The sequence below is a fragment of the Salarias fasciatus genome, chromosome 3 (assembly GCF_902148845.1).
Source record: "Salarias fasciatus chromosome 3, fSalaFa1.1, whole genome shotgun sequence".
In the NCBI taxonomy this organism is placed as follows: domain Eukaryota; kingdom Metazoa; phylum Chordata; class Actinopteri; order Blenniiformes; family Blenniidae; genus Salarias; species Salarias fasciatus.
The window spans coordinates 25312308-25335230 of record NC_043747.1 but is presented as its reverse complement, the minus strand read 5'-3'; the positions used below and the strand labels follow the sequence as shown (position 1 = coordinate 25335230).

Here is a 22923-nt window from a genome sequence, read left to right as displayed (position 1 = left end):
TGCATATTTTGGTCAAATTAGATGATGACGTCATTTAAAACAGATACATTGTTGCCAACTTCCCTGTCCACAGAGCCCTGATCATTCAAAGGCAGCTTTTAAATGGAAGAGCGGACGTCTATTGACAAACATCCGTTGTGTTGTATTCTTTTAGAAAAGTAGAAATGCATCGCCGGTACAAATGAAATTTGATTTATCACACAGTAATTTTGTATAATTTCGATTAATGCAGCGTTTCCTGTATTCTGTCAAGTGTCCATTTATTTAATAATCATATTCAGCTTTATAATGAATAACTAAACATGCATCTCAAAGTTCAATTAAGAGGAGATCTAAATTCTTTAACATATTTCAAACATTTTTTTAAGTAACGCAATAATTACTTTGCCAAGTAATTAGTTATTTTTAGAATACTGTAAAGGCCTCAGTATGCTCCCCCGTCGCTGCGACGGCATTCCTATGATGTCTAGACGTAACTAGTTAACTAAGTTACGTAGAAGTAACTTTAATTAATTAAATTTTGCCCCACACTGCCTGTGACACTGGGCGGGACATTTCTCTCTGGAATATCTGGATCGTCTTTAGATTTCATTGTCCCCTGAACAGATTGAAGACACTGTACCAGATCCCAGAACATGACAGAGCTTCTTCCAATGTTTCCCCGTAGAGCCAGTCTTCTTTTCTTGGCCTGCTTTATTTTTGCATCTGTGAACACTGAGTTGATGTGCCTTGTCAAGAAGTTCCAGGTTTGTCTGGTCTGTCCATGTTACATTCCCCCAGAAGATTTGAGGCTTGTCAACATGTAATTTGGAAAATTCCAGTCTGGCTTTTTTAATCACTTATTTTCAAGGAAAGAAGGAAAGAGGAAGCGATTACAAATACAGTGGGTCTGATGATCGGATCAGTTTATTGGCTTTTACATTGGAAAGAAATGAAACAGGTGTGTGTGCATGTTTCTGAGAATGAAAAACGAATGTGTTCATGATTCTGAGTTCATGTCAGGACATGAATGTCAAGATTTGTCCGGCTTGTTATGTTCATCACATCTATGAAGGTTCAGGTCAGGCAGATCTGCAGTACCTCGTGGACCAAACACACGTCGACTTAAAATTCAGTATTTCACATCAACAGTCACACAAGTGACAGAAATTTAGAAAGAGAAAATAAAATTCATCAAATTCTTTGCGTAGAAGAAGAAAACCCACATTTTTGCACTAAAATAAGGCTTTGTCTTCAGTCTGTGTGCAGATTAAAAAAAACAAAAATCAACACTGATCACAGAGGTGCAGAAATGTAAAAAATGACATTTTAGGATCCATTTACACATTTTCAAGTGAAAATGAAAGTTGTGTTGGGCTGCTGGTTTTTTTTTAAACTGCTTCGAAGGTAGAGCCATTCGAAAATGCTCAGACTGCTTGGCAATTAGGAAAAATGCAACTTTTTTAAAATGTTGCTGTTGAAATGCTCCCATTGTTAATGGTTGGAGTGTATTGTTCTCTGCTGTGCATGTGTGTGTGTGTGTGTGTGTGGTTTCATTACAAAATCAATCAACAGCACCAACAATTGGCCAATCATGCTAACTACATTGTTTTCAGTGTTTCTGCCGTTGCCGTGGAAACAGACATTGATTTCAAAACACTGCTGTGTAAATGTGAAACTTTTCTGAAACACCTGAAACGATGAATTTTCACTTGAGTTGTTGTGTAAATGGGTCCATAAACTTCATCACCTTTTTTTTCTGTATTTTCTGCTAATAAACTTAATCAGATTTGGCTCAAAATTCTCAAAAACAAAGCTTAAAATAAGACGCATATTTTTCAGTGTGCAAAACAAATCAACAAGGAACGCAATTTTATGCAATGCCTCTTTTTAGCACTCCCAGTCAATGAATGAATCATAAAATCTTAACATTTCTCCAGAACTGTTTTTTTGACACGACATCATCAAATGATAAATTAAGTGCATCGAGATTTAGAAAAAAAACAAAAAGGAAAATAACACATTAGGTTTATAAACACCAAGAAAATCATCCCATTCGGTCTGTGGATCAATCCCATAGTGCTTTGCAACACATCCAGATTCACCCAGGGGAATTGAATGAGATTTGTTAGCTCAATTAATTGAGATGGTCGGTTTCTTTAGAAACTGAAATTGGGGAGGATTCCCAATTTCAGTTTCAGAAGAAACAAGACAATCTCGATTGTCGCCGTCAGCATTCTTTCCTTCACAAACAGTTATTCTAGCTCCTCCCATCTCCAATGTATGATTTGTAATAACTCCTCCAAAGTAAAACATGCAAATGATGCAAAGAAAGAACCAAAAACCCAGAGTTTGAACCACTTCCTGTTTAGCTAGAGATGTCCACTAAAGTCACTTGAGTGCTTTTAAGGTTCCTCACATTTTTTTTTCCGGCATCAAAATCTCTTTATCCTGCGATTTAAACAACTGACCTCTGGCTTAGCCCCGCCCCCAAATGCAAATGAAGCAATTAGCATTTAACCACCAACTGACCCGGACATCGCCAATGTAAAACCCCCATAGAGAACCATCGTAGCATCAGATTTAAGATGCAAAAATGGTCAAACAGCTCCAATGGTTGTTTACAGTTAGCAACAGTAACTAAGAGGGGGCGGGGCTTAACGAATGCACGTGCAGATTGAAGAAAAATATTGCATCCCACAGAATTGATTCATCTTCAAAATAATCTCACTTTATAAATATTGTTCAAAGTAGGTTTTCAAGTGCTGACAGGAGTATAGACATCTTTACAAACGTACACGTGAAATCGCCGCAGCTGCATCACGTGCACTGAGGAGTCTGAACGAGCGCTACGTGTTTGGGAGCGGCTCCAGGGCGATGCTGTGCTCCTGGGCGATGGCCGCCAGCTCCTTCAGGAACTCGGCGAACAGGACGATGGCGAAGACGCGGCTCTTGGCCTGCGGGGGGATCGGCGGGCAGGGCGGGAGGACGCTGAGCGGGGGGAGGGGCAGGGCGTTCCTCACCGAGCCGTTGGGAAGCGCCGGGTCCAGGAGGACGTCGCCGCCCTGAGACTGCAGGCACTCTGAGGACGGGAAGCAGAAACAGACACCGTTTACATGACAACGTTTCAAGTGAAAACTAGTCTTTAATGTAGAGAAGATGAGTGAATGAATACAGGAAATGATGAAATAAACCTGATTACAAGGATTCAGCATCATGGTTTTATGGCACAGTTTGATCAGAGAGGTTTGTGAGGATGTGTTTTCGCTCATTTACCTCGAAACTTGCCGTCTTGGTCTTTGGCCAGCAAGAACCTCCAGGCCTGCGTGACCAGGGCCGGGTAGTCTGGTCTGGCAGCCACGTAGCGCTCGATCTGAGCGTGCACCGTCACCAACACCTGCACCAACACGTGGAAATGGACATAAGCGCACGATGAGTGGAACACTGAGAGAAAGGAGCTGATTTGCTGTACTTGGAGCCAGCTCATGTTGGAGTTGCACCGTGAACGTCACCTGGTAAAGCGTGCGTACGTTGGGCTGGTTATGTGCATCAGTGCAGAGCAGGAAGGACCTCAGGAGAGGTTGCGGGTACGACGCCAGCTGGGCTAGGATTCCCGTCACCAGCAGATTGACAGCGATGGAGTTTTCCAGAAGGTTCTCCAGCCTGGACAGCAGGACGCTGATGAACGGACCTGCAGGAATCATAAGGAGTCAAGATGACTTCAGCATTGAGCTGCTTGGTTCTGCTCATCAAGCTGATCTCACTTGTTTTGTTTTGGACCACAAGCATGAACCACTTCCTCCATTTCCTGATCAACTCAGTTGCACAGCTTTATCTGTGAAGCTTTTCCTGAAAGTTATTGTGCTTTCATTCATCCCAGTTGTTTCAAACACTGGTATCATTGGCTTAGCAAGAACTGCTGGCATCGATCTTAGATTTGTAATCACGCTGACATGCTTGAACAGTAAGGGATCATATCCAAATCATTTTACAGAACATTTCAAGTGTAAAAGCATCGGTTTTTGTTTTTATTTCAGAAAACAGAAATGGCACAAATACTAAAAATAATGTAGTTAGCATTTTTGGCCACGAGTGGCTGATGCTGTTTGTTTCAGTCATGAAACCACACACACACATGCTGCAGACGTCTTGCTCCTTGCTGCTACTTCATAAACTAACCGTGGGAGTGCATGGATCATAAACATCATCACCGCACACCATCACCTGTGGAGTACCACAAGGGTCTGTCCTTGTACCAACCCTGTTCACCATCTACATGCTCCCCCGAGGTCAGATATTGAGTAAACACAAGGTTTCCTTCCACTGTTACGCCGATGACACACAGTTTTATATGAAAATGGACTCCACACTCCAAGCCTGCCTGGAGGAGATCAAGGCATGGATGGCAACCAACTTTCTCCAACTCAACAGCAATAAAACTGAAGCCATCATACTAGGCACTCCACATCAGACCCAGTCTCTCTCCCTCAACAGCATCCCCATTTTGGATCACAACATTCCCCTGTCTACCTCTGTTACAAACCTAGGAATTAGATTGGACTCTCATCTTTCATTTGACACCCACATCTGCCACCTCTGCAAGGTCTCTTTCTTCCATCTCAAAAACATCTCCAAACTCCGTCCCTCCCTCTCCAAACCGGATGCTGAGAGGTTGGTCCATGCCTTTGTCTCCTCCAGGTTGGACTACTGCAATGCCGTGGGGATCCCAGGCAAGAGCCTCCAAAAACTCCAGTACATTCAGAACTGTGCTGCCCGGATCCTGACGAGGAGGCGCAAATACGATCACATCACTCCTGTCCTCAAATCCCTTCACTGGTTACCCATACAGTACAGAATACAATATAAACTCTGCCTCCTCACCCATCAGTGCATCCATGGAACTGCCCTTGACTACCTCAGCGAATTACTCACCATCCACACCGCCACGCGAAGCCTGCGCTCCTCCTCCTCCACCTACTGCCTTCACCAACCAAGGACTAAACTCTCCACCATGGGAGACAGGGCCTTTCAGGCAGTTGCCCCTCGGCTCTGGAAAGCCCTCCCAGAGACCCTGACGGCTCCACAAAGTGTGGAGGTCTTTAAAAAAGGCCCCAAGACCTTCCTATTTAAAAAGACCTATTAGAAGTCCTTCAGCGACATTGTTTTGATGTTTTGATTTGTGTATTGCAGTTTAAACTCTGTTATTTGTTGTTGTTGTTTTAACTCTGGTACTGTTGTAGCACTTTGAGATTTCATTGAAATGTAAAGTGCATTATAAATAAAATGTATTATTATTATTATGGACATTTGTATGATTTGTGACCGTGCATGTGCAGCAGCAGCATTTCTGATGTCTACCAGGAGATGGACCCAGAGCATTTCCAGAAATAGGTTTTGTCTAGTCGAATTAGGACCCCCAAAACTCAACAAAAGTTTTCAGTTTTCATTTGAAGCTGTTGCCATGGAAACAGGCCCTCAGTCAGCAGAAGCTGCATTCGCAACACAAAAGAAACACAAACCTGTGAATGGAACTCCATGTTTCCTGCTGTCTTTCTTCGTAGTGCTTTTTCTCACTTCTTCCTCCTCGCCATCCTCCTCCTCTTCATCCTCTCCTTCGTCCCATGAGGTGCCGTAAAGAAACTCAGCTCTCAGCCCCTCTTCTTCCTCCTCTAGTTTCTGCCTCAGCGCTCGCACGCGCCTCCTGAACATCCCAATCTCCTCTCCAAACTCATCGCAGTCTGGCTCCACCCCCAAAGAGAGCATGAGCTCGTAATATTGGGACATGAAGCCGTTGCTGTTGTTGGCCACTGCTTTGTAGTCTCTTTGAGTTGGACACTTGGAAAGGTGTTGCAGCTCAGATTCCTGATGGCCGTTCGGTACAGCATTGGCGACGTCGGGTGGTTGTGTGCTGTGATGTGCATGCTGCTGGTGGGTTGTGTTAATATGGTTGTTACAAAGCGTGAAATCATTCCAGGTGCCATTTGGTTTGCATGAGCGTTTGTCTTCATGAGGGTCGTCACATTCGTCGATGACATGATTCTTTACATGAATCCCATTAACAAGGAGCTCGCCCTCAATGATAGTTGTCTGTACTAAAACTTCTCCTTCCCCCTTTCCTAAATCCTCCACCCTCTTCTCCTTCACATGCTCATCAACGTTCCTTCGATCCTCTTTTCCTCCGTCGTCGCTCCTTCTCCTCGTTGACATAATGCTGTTCACTGTGTCTATCACCGTCTTCCCTGTTGTTGCCAATCGCTGAGCCTTTGAGAAGCTTCCGTGACATCGGCGATTTGCTGCCATGAGCCTCTCCAGCATGACCGCCTTTGTGTCTTTTTGGGCTACAAGATCGTAGACCAGGACGTCGTCCTGAAACTCAGACTCTTCCACGTAAGCCCCGTGCACGAGCTTGATCGCACTGCGTCGCATTTCCTGGAGGTGTTGGGGAGGCACTGGAGAAAAACCACACCTGTCCACTTCCATAATCACTCCGCCGTTTGGTAAAACAACGTTTAGTGCCGGCGATGAAGACTGATCCTCATCTCCAAAAATGTCATCCCACTCCAGCTCCAGAGCCGAGGAAGCTCTGCCGGTGAGGTTTCCCGTGGAAACGGTATCTGTGGAGGACGGCGCAGGGGAGACGGCGGGGGGAAGAGGAGAGATGACCGAGGAGCAGATGGAATCACTTTTGGCCCGGCGGGGGAGCTCATCCTCGTCTTCTACGCCGTATCCTGGCGTGTCGGACCGGTACTCTTGAGGCGAAGGGTTGATCCCGTCATACGGAGCCGACCAAAGGCTACAAGCCCTGCGGAGAAAACCAGACATACCAGAACTCAACATATGTCACACGTCTTCTCCATTAGATATGCACTAGTACTACTTCATAAAGGACAAGTACGAGTTCTAACCTTTAGCTACATGCTGATATATTATTGTAATCAGTATCAGAAAGTGCCTAAACATTAGTACTCATACTTGTTCATGTCCTTTAAACAAGTGGTATAGTTGCATCCCTAGTAGTGACTCTCATCAGGAAACAGATGTGCAACAGTCATTCCAATAATATCTTGAAACAGTCAACACACTGAATCCACACTGACCTGTGTGAAGTGGATATAGCTTGGCGAGCGTCCCAAAGGTACTGGAGGTAGTTTACGTCCATCAGAAAGTCCGAGCCTCGACAGTAACCGACGCTGTCCGACACCGACAGATCTGACACACAAGCAGCGTTCCAGTCAGTGTGGGTAAACGGGTGAGCTACTCACCCCTACGATGTCCGAGTTCGCTGTACTGACCTGCCCCTTTGGGCCAGTGGATGTGCTCCGAGCGGGTGCTGGTGTTGTGGAGGTAAACGGGACACCAGGAGGGCAAGAGGAGCAGGAAGGAGGCGGCGCTGGAGGAGTAACAGTCCCTCTGCTTCAGGGAGCAGCTCTGCGTCCTGCTCAGGTGGCTGCAGGGGATCAAGTACCTGAGGACACCACAGAGGGGAAAGGTCTGAGAGAGGTCTGCATGTAGAAGAACAGGATTTGACACACACATACATTGGGAAGTCGAAGAGGACGCAGTGAGGATTACGTCTGCAAGACAACACACAAGCAGAGCTCGCCATTGCCGACGTGGCGTCCCAGTCAAAATCAAATGCATGCACAACTCCCCTGTGAATACTGTTGTTTGTACAGTGTCACTTATTCTTAATTGAAACCACATAAACTGAATTTGCGATCCACTGGCATAAAAAAGGCAATTTATCATGTTTTTAAAAAAACCAGCAGAGGATGGAGTTGCTGCTGGGGCTGCAGCGCCTTCAGCGCATCTTCAGCACCAAGGACAGCACTTAAAATGACAATTTAATGCTGTGGTGGTTTTGATTTGTTCTGCTAAATTCTAAATCAATGGTGTCCTTCCTTATTTAAAGGAGAAAATGTATTCAAATTTGAATTTGTTAGAACTTCTCAATGTTTTATTTATTAGCTTGTGGCAGCCAGTCAGCAGGCGGATGACAGATGATGCGCTATACAGCAGGGACAAAAAGGGAAATACAGTCATGTCACTCATTGAACAGGATCTTATCAGGAGCAGATTTAGAGTGGATGTATGTTACTGCTGGCCTGTGGCCTGGAGGTGACTGCAGCTAAGATCCATCAAAATCAAATCTAAATCTCTGGATATTCTTCAGGTGATACATCAAAAAGTAAAGAGACAAATATATTTTCCCAATAAAACAAATGTGTATTCTATTTATTATGGTACCAAATAACACAACAATTATGACATCCAAGTATGTTCAAAGAATAATTATCTGTATTCTGAATATCATGATAAAAATACAGAGTATGTTCTTAGATATTAAAATGTTGTACTGTACACATCACAAAGGGGCTTTGACTATTGTGAGGGCAGAACAAACCTGATTCCAATGGAAAGGATTCACTTCATCCCTCCAATTTAAATCAATATACTTTTTTTTATCCGAGTTATTTGAAGTAATACCAAGAGATCAGGTGAACATGCAACATGCGATAATTCTGATTATTGCATCGCCAGTATGATTTGTGATAAATAATAGAAACTTCTTCCAGATAACCTGCATAATGTCTACATAAATGATATTTATTGAGGCGTCTCTGTGACTCACCTGAACACCAGCTGCAGCATCACATCCTCACAGAATAGACCAATCAGAGTCCTGAAGAGCGCCAGCGACACCGTCCCCAGCTGACGGAGAAAACAGATATACACCTCGTTTGTTTCGGGTGACGATGTGAGAAAACGGTCTCTGAGGGCGCCGGGGGCGATACCTGGAACGGCGTGTTGACCCTGCTGACCAGTGTGTCCAGGATGTGCACGTTGTCGTGCGTGTGCAGCAGGATGAAGGACAGGAAGGTCTGGAGGAGGGCGGGCTCGGCGATGGAGCGCAGGAACAGGTCCAGGTAGGCCGTGGTGGTCATGACCTCCTCCACCGTCAGCTGCAGGGGAGTCAGCAGACGGGAAGCTCATGGCTCCGACAACACTGCCACATTTTCAAACGGAAAGACTTTCAAAGCATTTGTTGTGTCTGTTTTCACAACAATGTTGCAAGGAGCAACTGAAAACAACTTTCTGAAAGCCGCTCCCAAGGTGGAACTTTTGAAAATGCTCTGATTCTGTCTCCATGGAAACAAAGGAAAGTGCAATTTTTTGAAAACCTTCTGACACCGTCTCTATGGAAATGATGGAAAACACAACTTTTCCAAAACACCCAGACTCCATTTCTATGCGAACAAGGGACAACACAACTTTTCAAAAACATTCTGACTCTGTGGAAACAGAGGAAGACACAATTTTTTGTAAATATTTCGACTCTACATCCATGGGAACAGAGGAACATGCAACTTTTCAAAAGTATTCTAACTCCGTGTCTGCAGAAACTATAGAAAACAACTTTTCAAAAACGTTCAGACTTTTGTGTCCTTTCAAACGGTGGAAAATGCAGCTTTTGGAAAATGCTCTGACTCTGTCTCCACAGAAACAAAAGAAAACACATCTTTTCAAAAACATTTGGACTCTCTCCCTCTCTCTCTGTAGAAACGGTGGAAAACGCTACTTTTATCAAACGCTGCTGCTATTCATGTGTGCCACTAAATATTTTGGCGCCTCACCAGTGTGTTTCTTGTGATTTTTCTTCAACAAATTGGTTTGTAGTTGCAAACAATGACTTTCTAAATCAAGCGTTCATTGTTAATGTTTGTAGTGTATTGTGCCACAGCACCGACTCATGGCCCAACATGCTAATTACATCACTGTCAGTGTTTCTATTGTCTCCACAGAAACGGACCTCATTTTCAAAACGTTGCCATGGAAACCTGAAACTTTTCTGAAATGAAACCAAAAACATGTTGAATTGAATTCAACCCCTCATATCTCTGGTTAAACGAAAAGCTCTACTTTTCGAATCTGCTGTAGTTCTCTTATCAGTTCTTGAATTGCATTAATCGGTCTGGGGTTCAAATCCGGATACAGAACCCTGTCTCTGCAGAGATCTTCCTGAACCCGACAGGGTTTTTCTCCTGGTACCTTTTCTGGATTTAGATATCCGTTGGGACTGAGTGGGACTGATACCTTGTGCAGAGCCGGAGCCAGCACGGGAACCAGGAAGCCGTTGTAGATGTAGCCCAGCAGCTGGGTCCTGATGGAGGGATGAGCCACCTGAGGGAGACGGAGAGCGAGTCAGCGTCTGTTTACCTCCCCTCTCTGCAGGCGTGTGAGCTGTGCTTCACCTTCGTAACGGCGCTGCAGAAGTCCAGCGAGTGCAGGAAGTGGACGAGAGCCGGAACCTGTGGGCCAGGTGAGAGTCGGTCATTTTCACTGACAACACACTGCTGGTCTGGGCGGGTCACTGCTGTGGGTGCCTGAGCAAGGCCCGAGACCAGACAGCAGCTAAACGCAGAGAAATCATTTCCCTCAGTAATAGTAATCAGTAATGAGTGTTATTGATCAGCACCTGCTGCCAGTCGGCCTGGTCCAGACAGTGCCAGTCCTCACTGTAAACCTGCAGCCTGGCTGGAAGAGACGAGTACAGACCGGACAGACCTGTGGCCAGCACCTTTAAACACACACACGCACACACACACACACACACACACACACACACACACACACACACACACACACACACACAGATTGACACTTTCTGTACAAGTCAACACATATAAGCACACTCATGACAAAATGTCAACATTCAACCTCCGAGCAGATCGTTAGCGACTCAGTTTAGAACAAAGAGAAGTGAGGAGAGATGGTGCTACGTGTCGGCGTCTAGACATCGTATGAGTCAATAAATAGAAATTCTCTATATTAAAATCATCTTATTGACATTTCAGTCACGTGGATTGATATGAAAAAGCAGCTCTGTCCATTTTACCAATGAGAACTCTGATGGGAAATTTAAACTTTACGCTGATGATACTGTGATGATACAACACATGATCCTATGGCAGCTTCAGAGCTCAGTGAAGTCTGTCATGAACCCCCCCCCCCCCCCCCCCCCCCACACACACACACACACACACACGAGAAGAATACTCAAGTGTGTTCAGAGTAATTTCGGAAGAAAACTTGTATTTTCCCCATGTGCAATGGAGTCAGAGTGTTTTGAAAAAGTTGCGTTTTCTCCCATTTTCAAGGAAGTTGGACTTGTTTCAGAAACTTCTATCTTGTTAGCCATTGTCTTTTTTTTTTTTTTTTTTACATTAACTTTTTAAAGAAAACAAAATCATCATTCTTTTCAACATTTGAGTTGTATTTCCTTCCACTGAAACTCAGGACTTTTCAAAAACTCTTTTTAAAAAGTTAGTGTTTTTTATTTTTTGCATATTCTTTTTTAAAGGTCTAATACACGATTTTCTCGAAAAGACGAAGCCCCAAGTCTGTTACTCACTTTTTGAACAACGCGCATGCGCCAGACCATCCGCCCGGCTCTCCTGCTTCTCCCAGGAAACGCGGAAGTGTACGAGCGCGATCTCCTCTTCTCCGGCGTGCACGGCTCTGTTTACAGTTTCTGCGATCCGCCTCGCTCATAAATAAAGCTTTTTTTCCGAAACAGCTACAGTTTCATTATGTCAGACTCGCCATCGGTAAGTACTGGCTCAGAAGCTCACCGGCTACATAAACACTCTGAATGCGCAAAAGGGAGAAGCTGATTGGGCGCAAGCACGGAGAACCGCCTTACGAAAGCAGCTCGTCAGAATGATTGACAAACAGACCCACCAGTTATTTAGGTGATCCACCCGGAAATCAAAATGTTGTATTACACCTTTAAATAAAAAAAGACTTCAACAATTTTCTGATTAAAAACATTTTTTAAGTTGTATTTCCCCCGTTTCCATGGAACCAAAGCACTTTTCAAAAACGTCTACCTCGCTAGCTATTTTCAAAAAGTTGCATCTTTTTTCTAACATCTTTTCTCCTTGTATTTGTTTTTTGTTTTGTTTTTTCACTTTTACCGTTCCATTTTCAGCCAGCCAGCCACTTGTGTCTTATAAACATGTGCAAAGCCCAGTGACAGTTTTCCATTTTCACTTGAAGCTTTGTACAGCTTTTCTAGAGATGTGAAGAGAAGAAAACAGCTCACACATTTAGCAGTGTAGCTCCTGTGTTGTACACATTTGCATTATGATTTTTTTTTTCTTGTCTGGCATAAAAACCTCCTTTGTCACACGACTGATCGTAGTATTTTCCTCCTAATCAGACTGAGTCGATATAAATAACTGGACAGTGTGTTTTCAGCACTTCAGGGTTGAAGAATAATTACATGTTGATGTTAAACTGGCCGGTTGAGGAAACAGCTGCAGTCTCCAGGTCCAATCATGTGCAGACCTGCTAATCCCTCTGCCTCGCTCTGATTTACTAATCTGCTCTCCACGCCAAGATTGAGGTCGAGGCTGCGGTCACACGGGCTTAGCGCGCACACACACACACACACACACACACACACACACACACACACACACACACACAGGTTGCACGTGTGCTTCGCTGCCTTCCACATTGGCTTCGCCCTCTGCGCTACAGCAGACGGTCACTGGCAGCCATGGATTCAACATGGCCGCCTGCTGACAGCGAAGTGAACATAAAAGTGAGTGTTTGAGAGCGAGCGATCATTTTTACACCTGAATCCATTACGAGTTTACTTTAACTCAAGACAAGAGCAAGATGTGAGATGAAATTGAAGTAATGAACTCAGTTTAGGTGAAAACTTTAATCCATCTTCACACATCAATTAAGGGAAAACTTTCTCTATGTAGTCATAGTTCACATTTATTTTTAAGCTGTATTTATTTTAAGGTATTTTAAAGCAGAAACGTTAACATCTGAGGGCATTTTTTAAGAATAAATTGTCATAACTGTGAATTAATATTTTTTTGTTTTGATATTATCTGTAATCTAAATAAGGGGTATTAATTACAATGGGCCTCTTTTGCGTTGAGAACTTCTATTTTTAGAGCATTTTTTCAATTGAAAATATTTCCAGCGGAATGAAAAAGGAAGAGATAAACCAAGAAAAAGTAAAAAAAAAAAAAAAAAAACATGACAAAAAAATTGACAGAATATATTTACAAAAAATTATCAAGGCAAAAAAAATCTAAGTAAAAGAAAAATTAATAAATAAAAAGTAAAAAATAAGAATAGGTAAGTAAAAATAAATAAATGAAATTAAATAACTACAGGTTAGCTATGTGTTAGTACCTGTCCTTTGCTGGTATGGATGCATCCCCAGTTTCCACTCTGAAGACGCAGCTGAGCTCATTAGGTCATTACATAACTCGTGATAATGGGATTACCGTGCAGAAGGGAGATGGGGGAGCGTCGCTCCAAAACCAACACGCCTCATTCATTAAAATCTGAAAAGGGTCACAAGTCGGCCATCCAAGCATCCTGTTCAGACACGGTACAAACCCTGTAGACTCTCTCAGTCGTCACATACTCAAGGAATAATCTCAACATTTCCCTTCATGCCTGACGGTATGTGGAGATTAACCCGCTTCAGATGAGATTATGAGGGTCTGTGTGGGACAAAGTGATTCAGAAAGACTTCACGGATGTAGAAAACTCAGCAAAACCAGGGCAATTGAACGCTTCATTGTTAAATGAACAGATTGTTTTAACAGCAGTTATTTTATTACATCCCAACTCTTGTTGTACTGGTTTGCACTTAGCAAAATCAACTAAGTCTGGTGTTTTGGTAACATTGTGGAAACATGGTTTCAGTGTTTGGGTATTTACTTTAACAGATTTAGAATATTTCACAGATTTGAGTTGAAACTGATTTAGGTAAAATCTTGTCAAGGTATTTGATTTGCGATTTTTTTACTTAAAAACTTTTCAAGTTAAACTGGACTTTCAGGGAGGTTCTTGATGAAAGTTTTAACGTTACCTAAAACTAATTTTATTTAACTGCATTTGTTTCGTATTTTGTATTTGAAGTTTTGAAAAACAAATAAATGAAACACTTTTTTGTATTCTGTGTTTACGTGGTTTTTAGTGTAACAAAATGGTCATACAAAGTTGTTTTCATATCAGTATTGATTTCTATATATGTCGTCTATCGGCCATAACCACAATGTTAATGTTGAATGTCGTTATCGGTCAAAACTGGAAAAAACATCCAACAGATACTGGCCCAGATCACAATCTTTCTTGAAGCTAATGTGATTTTTCTGTGGAAACCGGCCAAAAAAAACTTTCTTTGAACTCTACTCCTGGTCATGTGCTCTGCGACGACAGTACGCTGTTGTTCTGCACGTGCTCAGTAGGTGTGTGTGTGTGTGTGTGTGTGTGTGTGTGTGTGTGTGTGTGTGTGTGTGTGTGTGTGTGTGTGTGTGTGCGTGTGTGTGTCACTCACAGGACAGAAGTACGTGTTCTCGGCGATGTGCTGAGCGACTCGCGGCTCCGAGGCCGACAGCGACATGATGAGCAGCAGAGCATCCCGAGCCTGTTGACCCACCAGACCCTGTCTGAGACACACACACACACACACACACACACATACACACACGCATAATTGTTGTGTACCACTGCTTTTGGACGGTGTTTTACTGTCTGACTACTGTGCACTGTCGTGTGTGTTCCTGTGTGTATACCTCTGCTTGCGTACGTGGATGTGTGTGCATACCTACCTGTGTGTGTACGGGATGAGCAGAGAGAAGAGCAGAAAGTTGGCGGCTCCTTGGTCCTCGCTGGTGTGGAAGAACAGTTCCAGGACCGAGGGGTCTTTGACCAGAGCCACACAGAGCTGGTTCAGCAGGAGGACAAGCTCCGCCTCCACAACGCCGCCGCTGTCTGAGGGCGGGAGAGAGGACGGGGACGACTCACCAACCAGGTAAACGGTTCAACATCTTACTGGTTACACCTGCATGGCGATTAACCGTATTAAACCACCTTGATGTCATTAAACAGCTAAACCGGCTCCGGCACTCCAAGGTGGTCTTTTAAAGTGATTACCAGCTCAGCAAGATGGAGATCCTGATCCATTAAGATGATGAGACCCAATTTGGGTGTCATAAATCGTGGAGAAGGTTCTATTTTATGGGTCAAAGACTACCAGAACCTCTGCTGTGTTGGACTGTTGTGGTGAAGAGGAGCTGAGCTGGAAAGCTAAGCTCTCTGCTTACGGGTTGGTCTCCATCCCCGTCCTCGCTGACCTTCCTTCGGTCATGACCCAAAGAATGAGACTGCGGATACAAGCGACTGAAAGTAGTTTTCTCTGCTGGGTGGGGGGCGTCACTCTTTGTGATGGCTTGGGCATCTAATCAGGGTACTACCTGGTCTATGAAGACTGGGAGAAGGCTTGTCCAGGACCCTCTGGGAGATAAGGTTTGGTCTGGGAGGAGGCCTTGGGGTCGGTCTGGGATCCTCTGGGAAATCAGATTTCTGGTTTGGTCTTGGAAAGATTTGGAGTCCCACCAGAGGAGCTGGACGTAGATTGAGCTGACAGAGATATCTGGACTTCATTGCTCTTCAAACTACCACCGAGACCTCGTATGAACTAAGATTTGCCTGGTTCAGTTAGTATAATATCGGAGTGCAGCCTCAGTTTGATCACACCTCCTGATCGTGCACGGACTTATGGTGCGTTCACACCGGACGCGTCGCGGGCGTCGTGAGCGGCGCTTTTCTATGCAAAGTCTATGGTGGACGAGCGCTGTGGAGCGGCGGGCAGCGGGCAGCGGGGCGGCGCGTCAGGAGCGTCAGGAGCGTCGACTTTTCAAGCATTTCGAGCGTTTCGAGCTTCTGATGCCCATGACGCGCGTCCCCGACGTCAGGAGCGTTGTGAGCGTCGCTTTTTGAGAGTTGGGAAAACTGAACTTTCGACGTGCTGCTGCTGGGCGTCAACCAATCAGAGACGATACGATCACTACGAGTGATCCGAGCACCGATGCGGGCCAGCCAGTGTTGCCAACTTGACGACTTTCTCGCTAAATCTGGCGACTTTCCAAAGCCTCTTGGCGACTGTTTTTTTTTGTCAAAAGCAACTAGCCACAAATCTAGCGACCTTCTCCGGTGCTCTGGAGACGTGGACGTGACAGGACGTTTTGCTGCTGTCGTCAATGAGCAGCGGGTGCTGCCGTGAGCCCCTCCCCCATCCCATAGCACTCACAAGCGGTCAGTCTAACGCAGCGCCCCCTGCTGCAGTCAGAGCAGAGAGGAGCAGACCAGCCAATAGCGACTTTTCCGATGACAACACGGTCCAGCTTTATTTAACAAATAAAGCCAAGCCACTCTCCTGATGCGATCCGCCATAGCTGGAAACAGAAATCAGCCTCCCGCGCACCAATAAACTGACGCGCGTCAAGAGCGTCGCAAGCGTCGTGAGCTTTGTGACCACCTGGTGTCAAGCGTCGTGCTCGAAGCATCACAAGCGTCAGCTTCGAGGCGTCCCAAGCGTCGGCGACGCCCGCGACGCGTCCGGTGTGAACGCACCATTATGGTCCCCCACTGTATCAGACTCTGTGTGTTCTGCTGGGACGGGTTCGTGGCCGACTCACCGGTTGCCGCCCCGGCGCAGGAGGCGAGCAGCATCATGAGCGGCCGCAGGATGGGTTTATGGTGCAGCAGAGGCTGCCGGGCCTGAGCCAGGAGCATCTGGTACATCCGCAGCTGCTCCAGCTTCATGTCCTCGGTGAACTGCCTCCTCAGGCTCCACAGGAAGAGCCGCTCCATCACGCCCTCCAACACCACGAACTCCAGGATGGGCCCCATCGCTCCACCTGGTGAACGGCCGGCAGTCAGCACCTGCAGCACCTCCAAACACCAACAAGACCCAAACAAAACTCCCACCTTGTCCCGCCTCCTCCTCCATCAGTAAAAAGAGCATGTGCTCCACGTAGTTCTGCACGGCGCTGGCCTCATCGGCCGGAATCGGACCAAGGCGCAACGATCCAGAGCCACCACTGCCGCCGCCGTGACTGGAGAGGAAGCTCAAGGCACCAGAGCTGCCCCGGCCCGGCTCGTGTTTCTCCAGGATCTTCACCACCTGCGAGGAGGTTAACATCGACGACGCCCGGAGCTTAAACTCATTCTAATTTTAAACAATCATCCAAAGACCCAGCAGGAACATCGATAAACATGTTTCTTACGCCGCTTTTACATGTTTTCAGACGACGGGAAAAGTACCCGAGAAAAACCAACTCCCACAGGAACCCCAAGTTCCTGAACTGAACCTGGATCTGACTGTTCCACCAGAGCCCCCCCCCCCCCCCCCAAAAAAAAAAAAAAACGCTCCAAGTAAAGGAAAATCAACTGAATAAATCAAGACTTACAGACATTGATATAAAAACACCAACAACCTCAATGATGATCACAACCTGAGCTGTTGGTTGGTTGGTTGGTTGCCTCCATAATTGAAGAACTGTTTGACTTATTGATTGGTTCATTGGTTGGTTTGTCATTTAACTGATTTGTTGTTGGTTGGTTGGTTGGTTGGTTACCTCCATCGTTGATAAACTTGTTGGTTTCTCGATCGGTAGGTTGGTTTATTGACTGATTGACTGGTTCGTCATTTAACTGTTTGGCTGGCTGGTTGGTTGGTTGATTTTTTGGATGACTGCACAGTCTAAGAGAAAAGACCCAGTTTTTGTATTTTCACATAACTGATTTCTTTCATCCTTTCTTTATGCCATTTGGTTTTGAGCTCCAAAAAGATGCGAAATCATTTTTTTGTGTGTGTATTTCTTTGAATCAGCAAGGACTGATATATAATTACCAGACATTTAAAATTCCGCAAATAACAGACTGTTGTCGGAGGGATGAAGAAAACTGAAGAAAGTCAATCACTGTCTGGACTTGCGTTAACCTTTGACCTCTGCTGCTTCAGACAAGGATCTCTCACACACACACACACACACACACACATACACGAATGTGCCAATTGCATTTGTACGCACACTCACACACACACTCACAGACAGAGTGTGCGTGGGATTTCTTGGCGGCAGTAGAGAGCGATTTGTACTAAATGGATCTTGTGTTTAAGGGCCAAAGTCTGGGTCAGTAATGCACACTGACACACACACACACACAAAAACACACACACACAATTGCACACTGTGTTGGCCAGCCATTATGAGGGAAAATAGGACACGGCGCAGCGGCTTAGAGTGAGGCGGAGGAGATAAAGGGCCGGCATCCTGAAAGGGAAGTGGGCCTGTGGATGGCTTTATTGGAGGGGGGTGGGGGTGTGTGTGGGTGGGGGTGGTGGGGCTCACCTGAGCCCAGTGGTTCTTGAACACGATCATACACGTCTCCGGGTCCACGCCTCTCAACGTGAGAGACTTCCTCCGGATGCCCCCGAGAACCACCGAGGCCATCATGGTGACTGTTGACGGAGCCGCCGGGCGGCTACAGCATGTCCCGGCTGACGTGGGCACTGGTGGAGGGTGGGGGGGGTTCACCACCCACCTCCCTCCGCCCAGGATCAGGCTCTGTCCCTGGGCTCACCGAGCGGCCGCTCCCCTGCAGACGGCGGACAGGAAGACAGAGTGAAAGTTTAACGGCGGTTCCTCTGAGAACTCATCACCAGTAGCTCCAACCGTTTTACCTCATTCGCACCCGAACAGGAAACATTTACACAACTGTTACCCAAAGAGAAAATAACATCGTCTCCTTCAGTGGATTTACATCGATAAATCTGTTTTTGTGGTGTCATAATTTATTCTGCTGTTACTGAGAGAGAACATCTGTAGCTGTCTGTCTGAGGTCAGGAGAGGAAACGAGGCGACGCAGGCGGCGGGCAGGAAAGCCGACGACACGTCCGGCTCCCGCCCAGGGCGTTCCGGGAAATGCCAGGAATTCCCAGAGAGCTGTCCAAGAGTCCAGGAAGCCCTGGGACGGCGGTCCTACCTCTGTGCCGCCGCCGAGGCGTCATGGACGGGCCGCCTCCGCCGGCCGCCGGCCCCGGACCTGAAACACAACGTCGAGACTTAGAGGTGACAGTCGCCGTAGTAACAATCTGTCCATATGAATGTATAACGGCTGGTGGGATTAAAATGCTGATGGTAAGTTTAAAACAAGCACAATTTCTGAATCGCGAACCTGAACCTCTGACACACACACACACATAAACAAATCCTTCCTTCCTTCACCATCTGGGCCTGTAATCTTTGTGTGTGTGTGTGTGTGTGTGTGTGTGTGTGTGTGTGTGTGTGTGTGTGTGTGTGTGTGTGTGTGTGTGTGTGTGTGTCTGTGTCTGTGTGTGTGCAGGATTTCCTCTTCAGATAAAGAACTCGTCGTTATCGAGTGTTTTCATCTCTGCGTAGAGTTTTCCGGTGGTTTTATTTTTATTTTGCTCTGCAGGGCAGCATGAAGTCCTGTCAGTCTGCTCCACAGCGCTCAGAGCAGTTTGGGGGCGGATTTCCGGGGGAGCGCTGGATTCCTACGGAGCGTCGTCCCGGTGATAGATGGATGAATGTGTGCACTTAGAGAGAGAGGAAAATACGAGACGTAATCTGGAGATGAGACGGGGATGTTTAATCCCAATCCAGCAAACCCTGGGAGTGTCAGACAGTCACATGCCATCACACGAACCAGGGATTAAACACACACACACACACACACACACAGACTGACCTCAAGCTTTTCTTTTTTTTTTTTTTTTGTTATTATTATTATTCTGACCTGATTTTATGCCATGGCCATGTTTCTGATCCATTTAGCTGATTGGTGTTAAGAGTGGAAGGGAAACAGCAGTTGGACATGTGGAGTCCACACTGTCACATGCAGATGTTTGGGTTTTTTCCTCTAATGAGACATCTGGAGAAAGTAAATACGGAAACAAAGACGCCAGAAAATAGAAGGTTATGAGTAAAAAAATACGTTTTTTTAACGGCAATTTGAATGGGAAGGATTTCAAGTGAAAATGTAAAACTTTCATTGCGTTTTGGAGCTCTGTTCACACCACAACAATGCTCGGAGCCACTGAAGATGCAATTTTTTAAAAACACTCCGTCGCCGTGAAATCAGGGGAAAAAAAACGGGGCTGTTCTGCATATTGATGGGTTTATAGTTGACAGTCACCAAACATCCAGGTCAAAGCAGACGTCACACGTCACAAATTCAGAAGATCAGTGAGGTGGCTGATGTTTGAAGTTCATCCATTTCAAATATTAAAAACATTTCTTCACATTTTTACTGGACAATTACAGCGAAGAATCAGATATTGTCAAGTAGGGGAAGATTCTAAGACATTAAACATTTTCATGACTTTATGCAAAAGTTTGGTCGAAATGTAAAATGTGAAATACAAGGAAGCTTGAGTGGTTGAATTGAATTCAGAAAGTTTTATTCGTATTTATTTTATTCTGCAAAACGGTTCATGTTTGATATACTTAATCCAGATTATTTCCCCTGATATTGATTGATCTTTTCATCTTATTTTTGAGTTTGTTGATTTATTCACTTATTTAAACATCTTTCAATATGATGGTTCGCAATGCTGGTTTGACTATTCTACTATCTTCATGGATTTATTAAGTTTCATCTTATATTTATTACACTTTTTTATTAATTTTCTTAAAGTGGTTACTTAATTTGTAGTCTTTGGAATTTATCAATTTACATTTCATTTCATTTCATTGTATTTGTGATTTTATAGTTTCATATACAGATTTTTTTTTCCCCTATCATCATGTATTGTCGTGAGACAGGTTCGTTTTACCCTATTGATGATTTGTTTTTGGAAAAGTAATCCTGCTTTTAATCTATATCATGTATTATTATTACTCTTCACTATTGTTGTTATTACTACGTTTGTAATTATTATTTGTTGATAAAAAAATCGATGTTTTTTTTTATTGTCGTTGTTTACAAGTTTAATTATTTATATTGTGCTGACAGTTTTATCCCTGAAGAGTTTCAATTAAAAAAAAGTGATTTAATTAATTAACCGGTCACATTGGAGCTGCTGTTTCCTGATTTATTTTGCTTGAAATCAGTCAGTGTGTTGGTTCCTCATCCTGTTTGTCTTCTTTCTGTTGTGTTGTTTTGGTTTATTTCTACCGGACTCGTCACACAGCTCGGTGTTCAGAATTAAAACCTCACAACTCAATTATTTGACTTTCCCCTGACCGACAGACGTCTCTTACCTCCTCCGTCTCCGCTTCTGTCGGTTTTTAACTCCAGGAAGTGAAGGAAAGTGTAGAAAATGTGCGTTAACCTCCTGTTTGTGATTGTTTCTGCTGCGTCTCTCGGGCTTTAAGCCGCTCAGCTGTCAATCATCCGGCCGCCGGGCTCGAGGTGGAGCGAAGCCCCGCCCACTGAGCCACCAGGCCACGCCCCCAGCGAACTAAAACATGTTTGACTTGACATAAATATCATATCTACTGCTGATTTTATTATTTGTACATATTTATCGGTTGTTTTGAAACACTTGTCCAGCTTAATATTAATTTTTACCCTGAAAACTAGAATGTGACTGTTTCTTGGCTGGATTTGACATTTTATGATGGATGCAATATTTTCAATCTTTAAATATTTAAACATTTAAAAGTACACAGAGGAACAGGTTTCATTGCACATAATGCCTTTATTATTTATTTATCACTATTTTAAAGTCAAAACTAAAAACATCACATTGAATGTAAATGATATTTATCCCATAATATTAATGATGACGATGAACAATGCCACAGTGGTTTTATGAATGGCGGCAGCGTTGTTCATCACCATGGTAACGCAGGACGTAGAACAACAGACACAACAACGCTGGAGTGAAAACGAGATCCCCAGAGAAAAACAAAATTCTTATTATTATCATATGAATGAATTAGATTAAAATAGTAATTAAAGTAATAAACAAATTAATGAATTTAGAAAAAATGTAGAAGTCCTTCTGCCTGAGAGAAAAAGAAGTCATTGCTGCCCTCTGGCGGCCGAACGTCAGAACTGCAATATTTAACTTTAAAAAATAACTACAGACCTGATGAGATAAAAGTCTTAAAAATTTGTTATTTTGGAGATTCAATAAATTCTGGATGTGCAGATCTATTTGTAACCTGCAGGTGGCGCCATCACATACCAGTGGGTGTTGGAAGGTGGAAGCTCTCCAGTTGAACTCAGTGTAACTTGTTCCTTGGTAGCTCCACCTGAGTGAATGAAGTAAAGGAAACATCAGGAAGTTCCAGTGGAGCTGCTCTCCTTCAGCGAGCTGAGAGACTGCAGTGTTCGCAGCTTTTCTCCAGATATGAGGAGGAGAACCCGGAAGATGAACAGGACACAACCTGTGTGTGTGTGTTTTCAGCTTTTGTGAAGAGAAGAGATGAGAAAGGTGTGCTTGAGAGACTGCTTGAGAGTGAATCAGTGTGACAGAATCTGGACAGACACACAAAAACTACACAGACACAAACAAACCAAAACGCAGAACATGCAAACACAATTAACACAGACGCAAAACACACACAAGCATGCACACACATACAAATGCACAGATACTGTGCACACGAAAGACACAAAACTTTCATAAAGAAATAAAAAGATGCACACACAAACATGTACACAAAATATTCAACACTCCAAACATACACATGAATCTACGGTGGCCACCGTATGAATCCACACATACACAAACAAAACCCAAACACACACACAAAGGTCTCTGTGTTGTTGTAATTTGCATGTAAAATATTTCTATCTGCATTTCCATGAATGGTTTGTGTTTTCTCTGTGTTACTTCTTTTGCTTTTTTTATAGTAACTTGGTTCCACGATAGTTTGATTTCTTCCCAGAGGCCGTTCTCACACTCTTGTCATAATTTTACATGTATTATGTGAATTTTTGTCTGTAAGACTTTGTTATAGTTTTTTTTTTTTTGCTCTTGCAGAATCATTGAGACGCTTCCTGCCTCACAGGGAGAAAATGTATGAAAGAGTGTCTGTAGAAGCTTTTCTTTGTTTGCGCTGACTTCAAATGTTCTCACTG

At 44.3% G+C, this 22923-nt stretch overlaps 1 protein-coding gene across 1 annotated transcript; it reads right to left on the bottom strand.

The window, feature by feature from the left end:
- Positions 1-892: 892 nt before the first annotated feature.
- LOC115380926 (protein FAM160A1-like) lies at positions 893-21228 on the bottom strand. The gene is made up of 18 exons (XM_030082236.1): positions 21093-21228; positions 18853-18912; positions 18219-18465; positions 16792-16987; positions 16500-16721; positions 14631-14793; positions 14357-14468; positions 10457-10558; positions 10233-10289; positions 10075-10161; positions 8775-8942; positions 8612-8691; positions 7272-7444; positions 7077-7188; positions 5499-6781; positions 3492-3670; positions 3256-3376; positions 893-3061 (listed from the first exon to the last, which is right to left on the bottom strand). The coding sequence occupies exons 3-18, from the start codon at positions 18321-18323 to the stop codon at positions 2829-2831; spliced, it is 3393 nt and encodes a 1130-aa protein (XP_029938096.1). The 5' UTR covers positions 18324-18465; positions 18853-18912; positions 21093-21228; the 3' UTR covers positions 893-2828.
- Positions 21229-22923: the final 1695 nt, after the last annotated feature.

Bases quoted from the DNA above. Each gene is read 5' to 3' on its own strand.
- LOC115380926 (XM_030082236.1), bottom strand. From the start codon at position 18,323: ATGATGGCCTCGGTGGTTCTCGGGGGCATCCGGAGGAAGTCTCTCACG. The intron at 14,469-14,630 runs GTAGGTATGCAC...TGTGTGTCTCAG, and splicing joins CTCATCCCGTACACACACAG to ACAGGGTCTGGTGGGTCAAC. The intron at 10,162-10,232 runs GTGAAGCACAGC...CGTCTCCCTCAG, and splicing joins TCTGCAGCGCCGTTACGAAG to GTGGCTCATCCCTCCATCAG.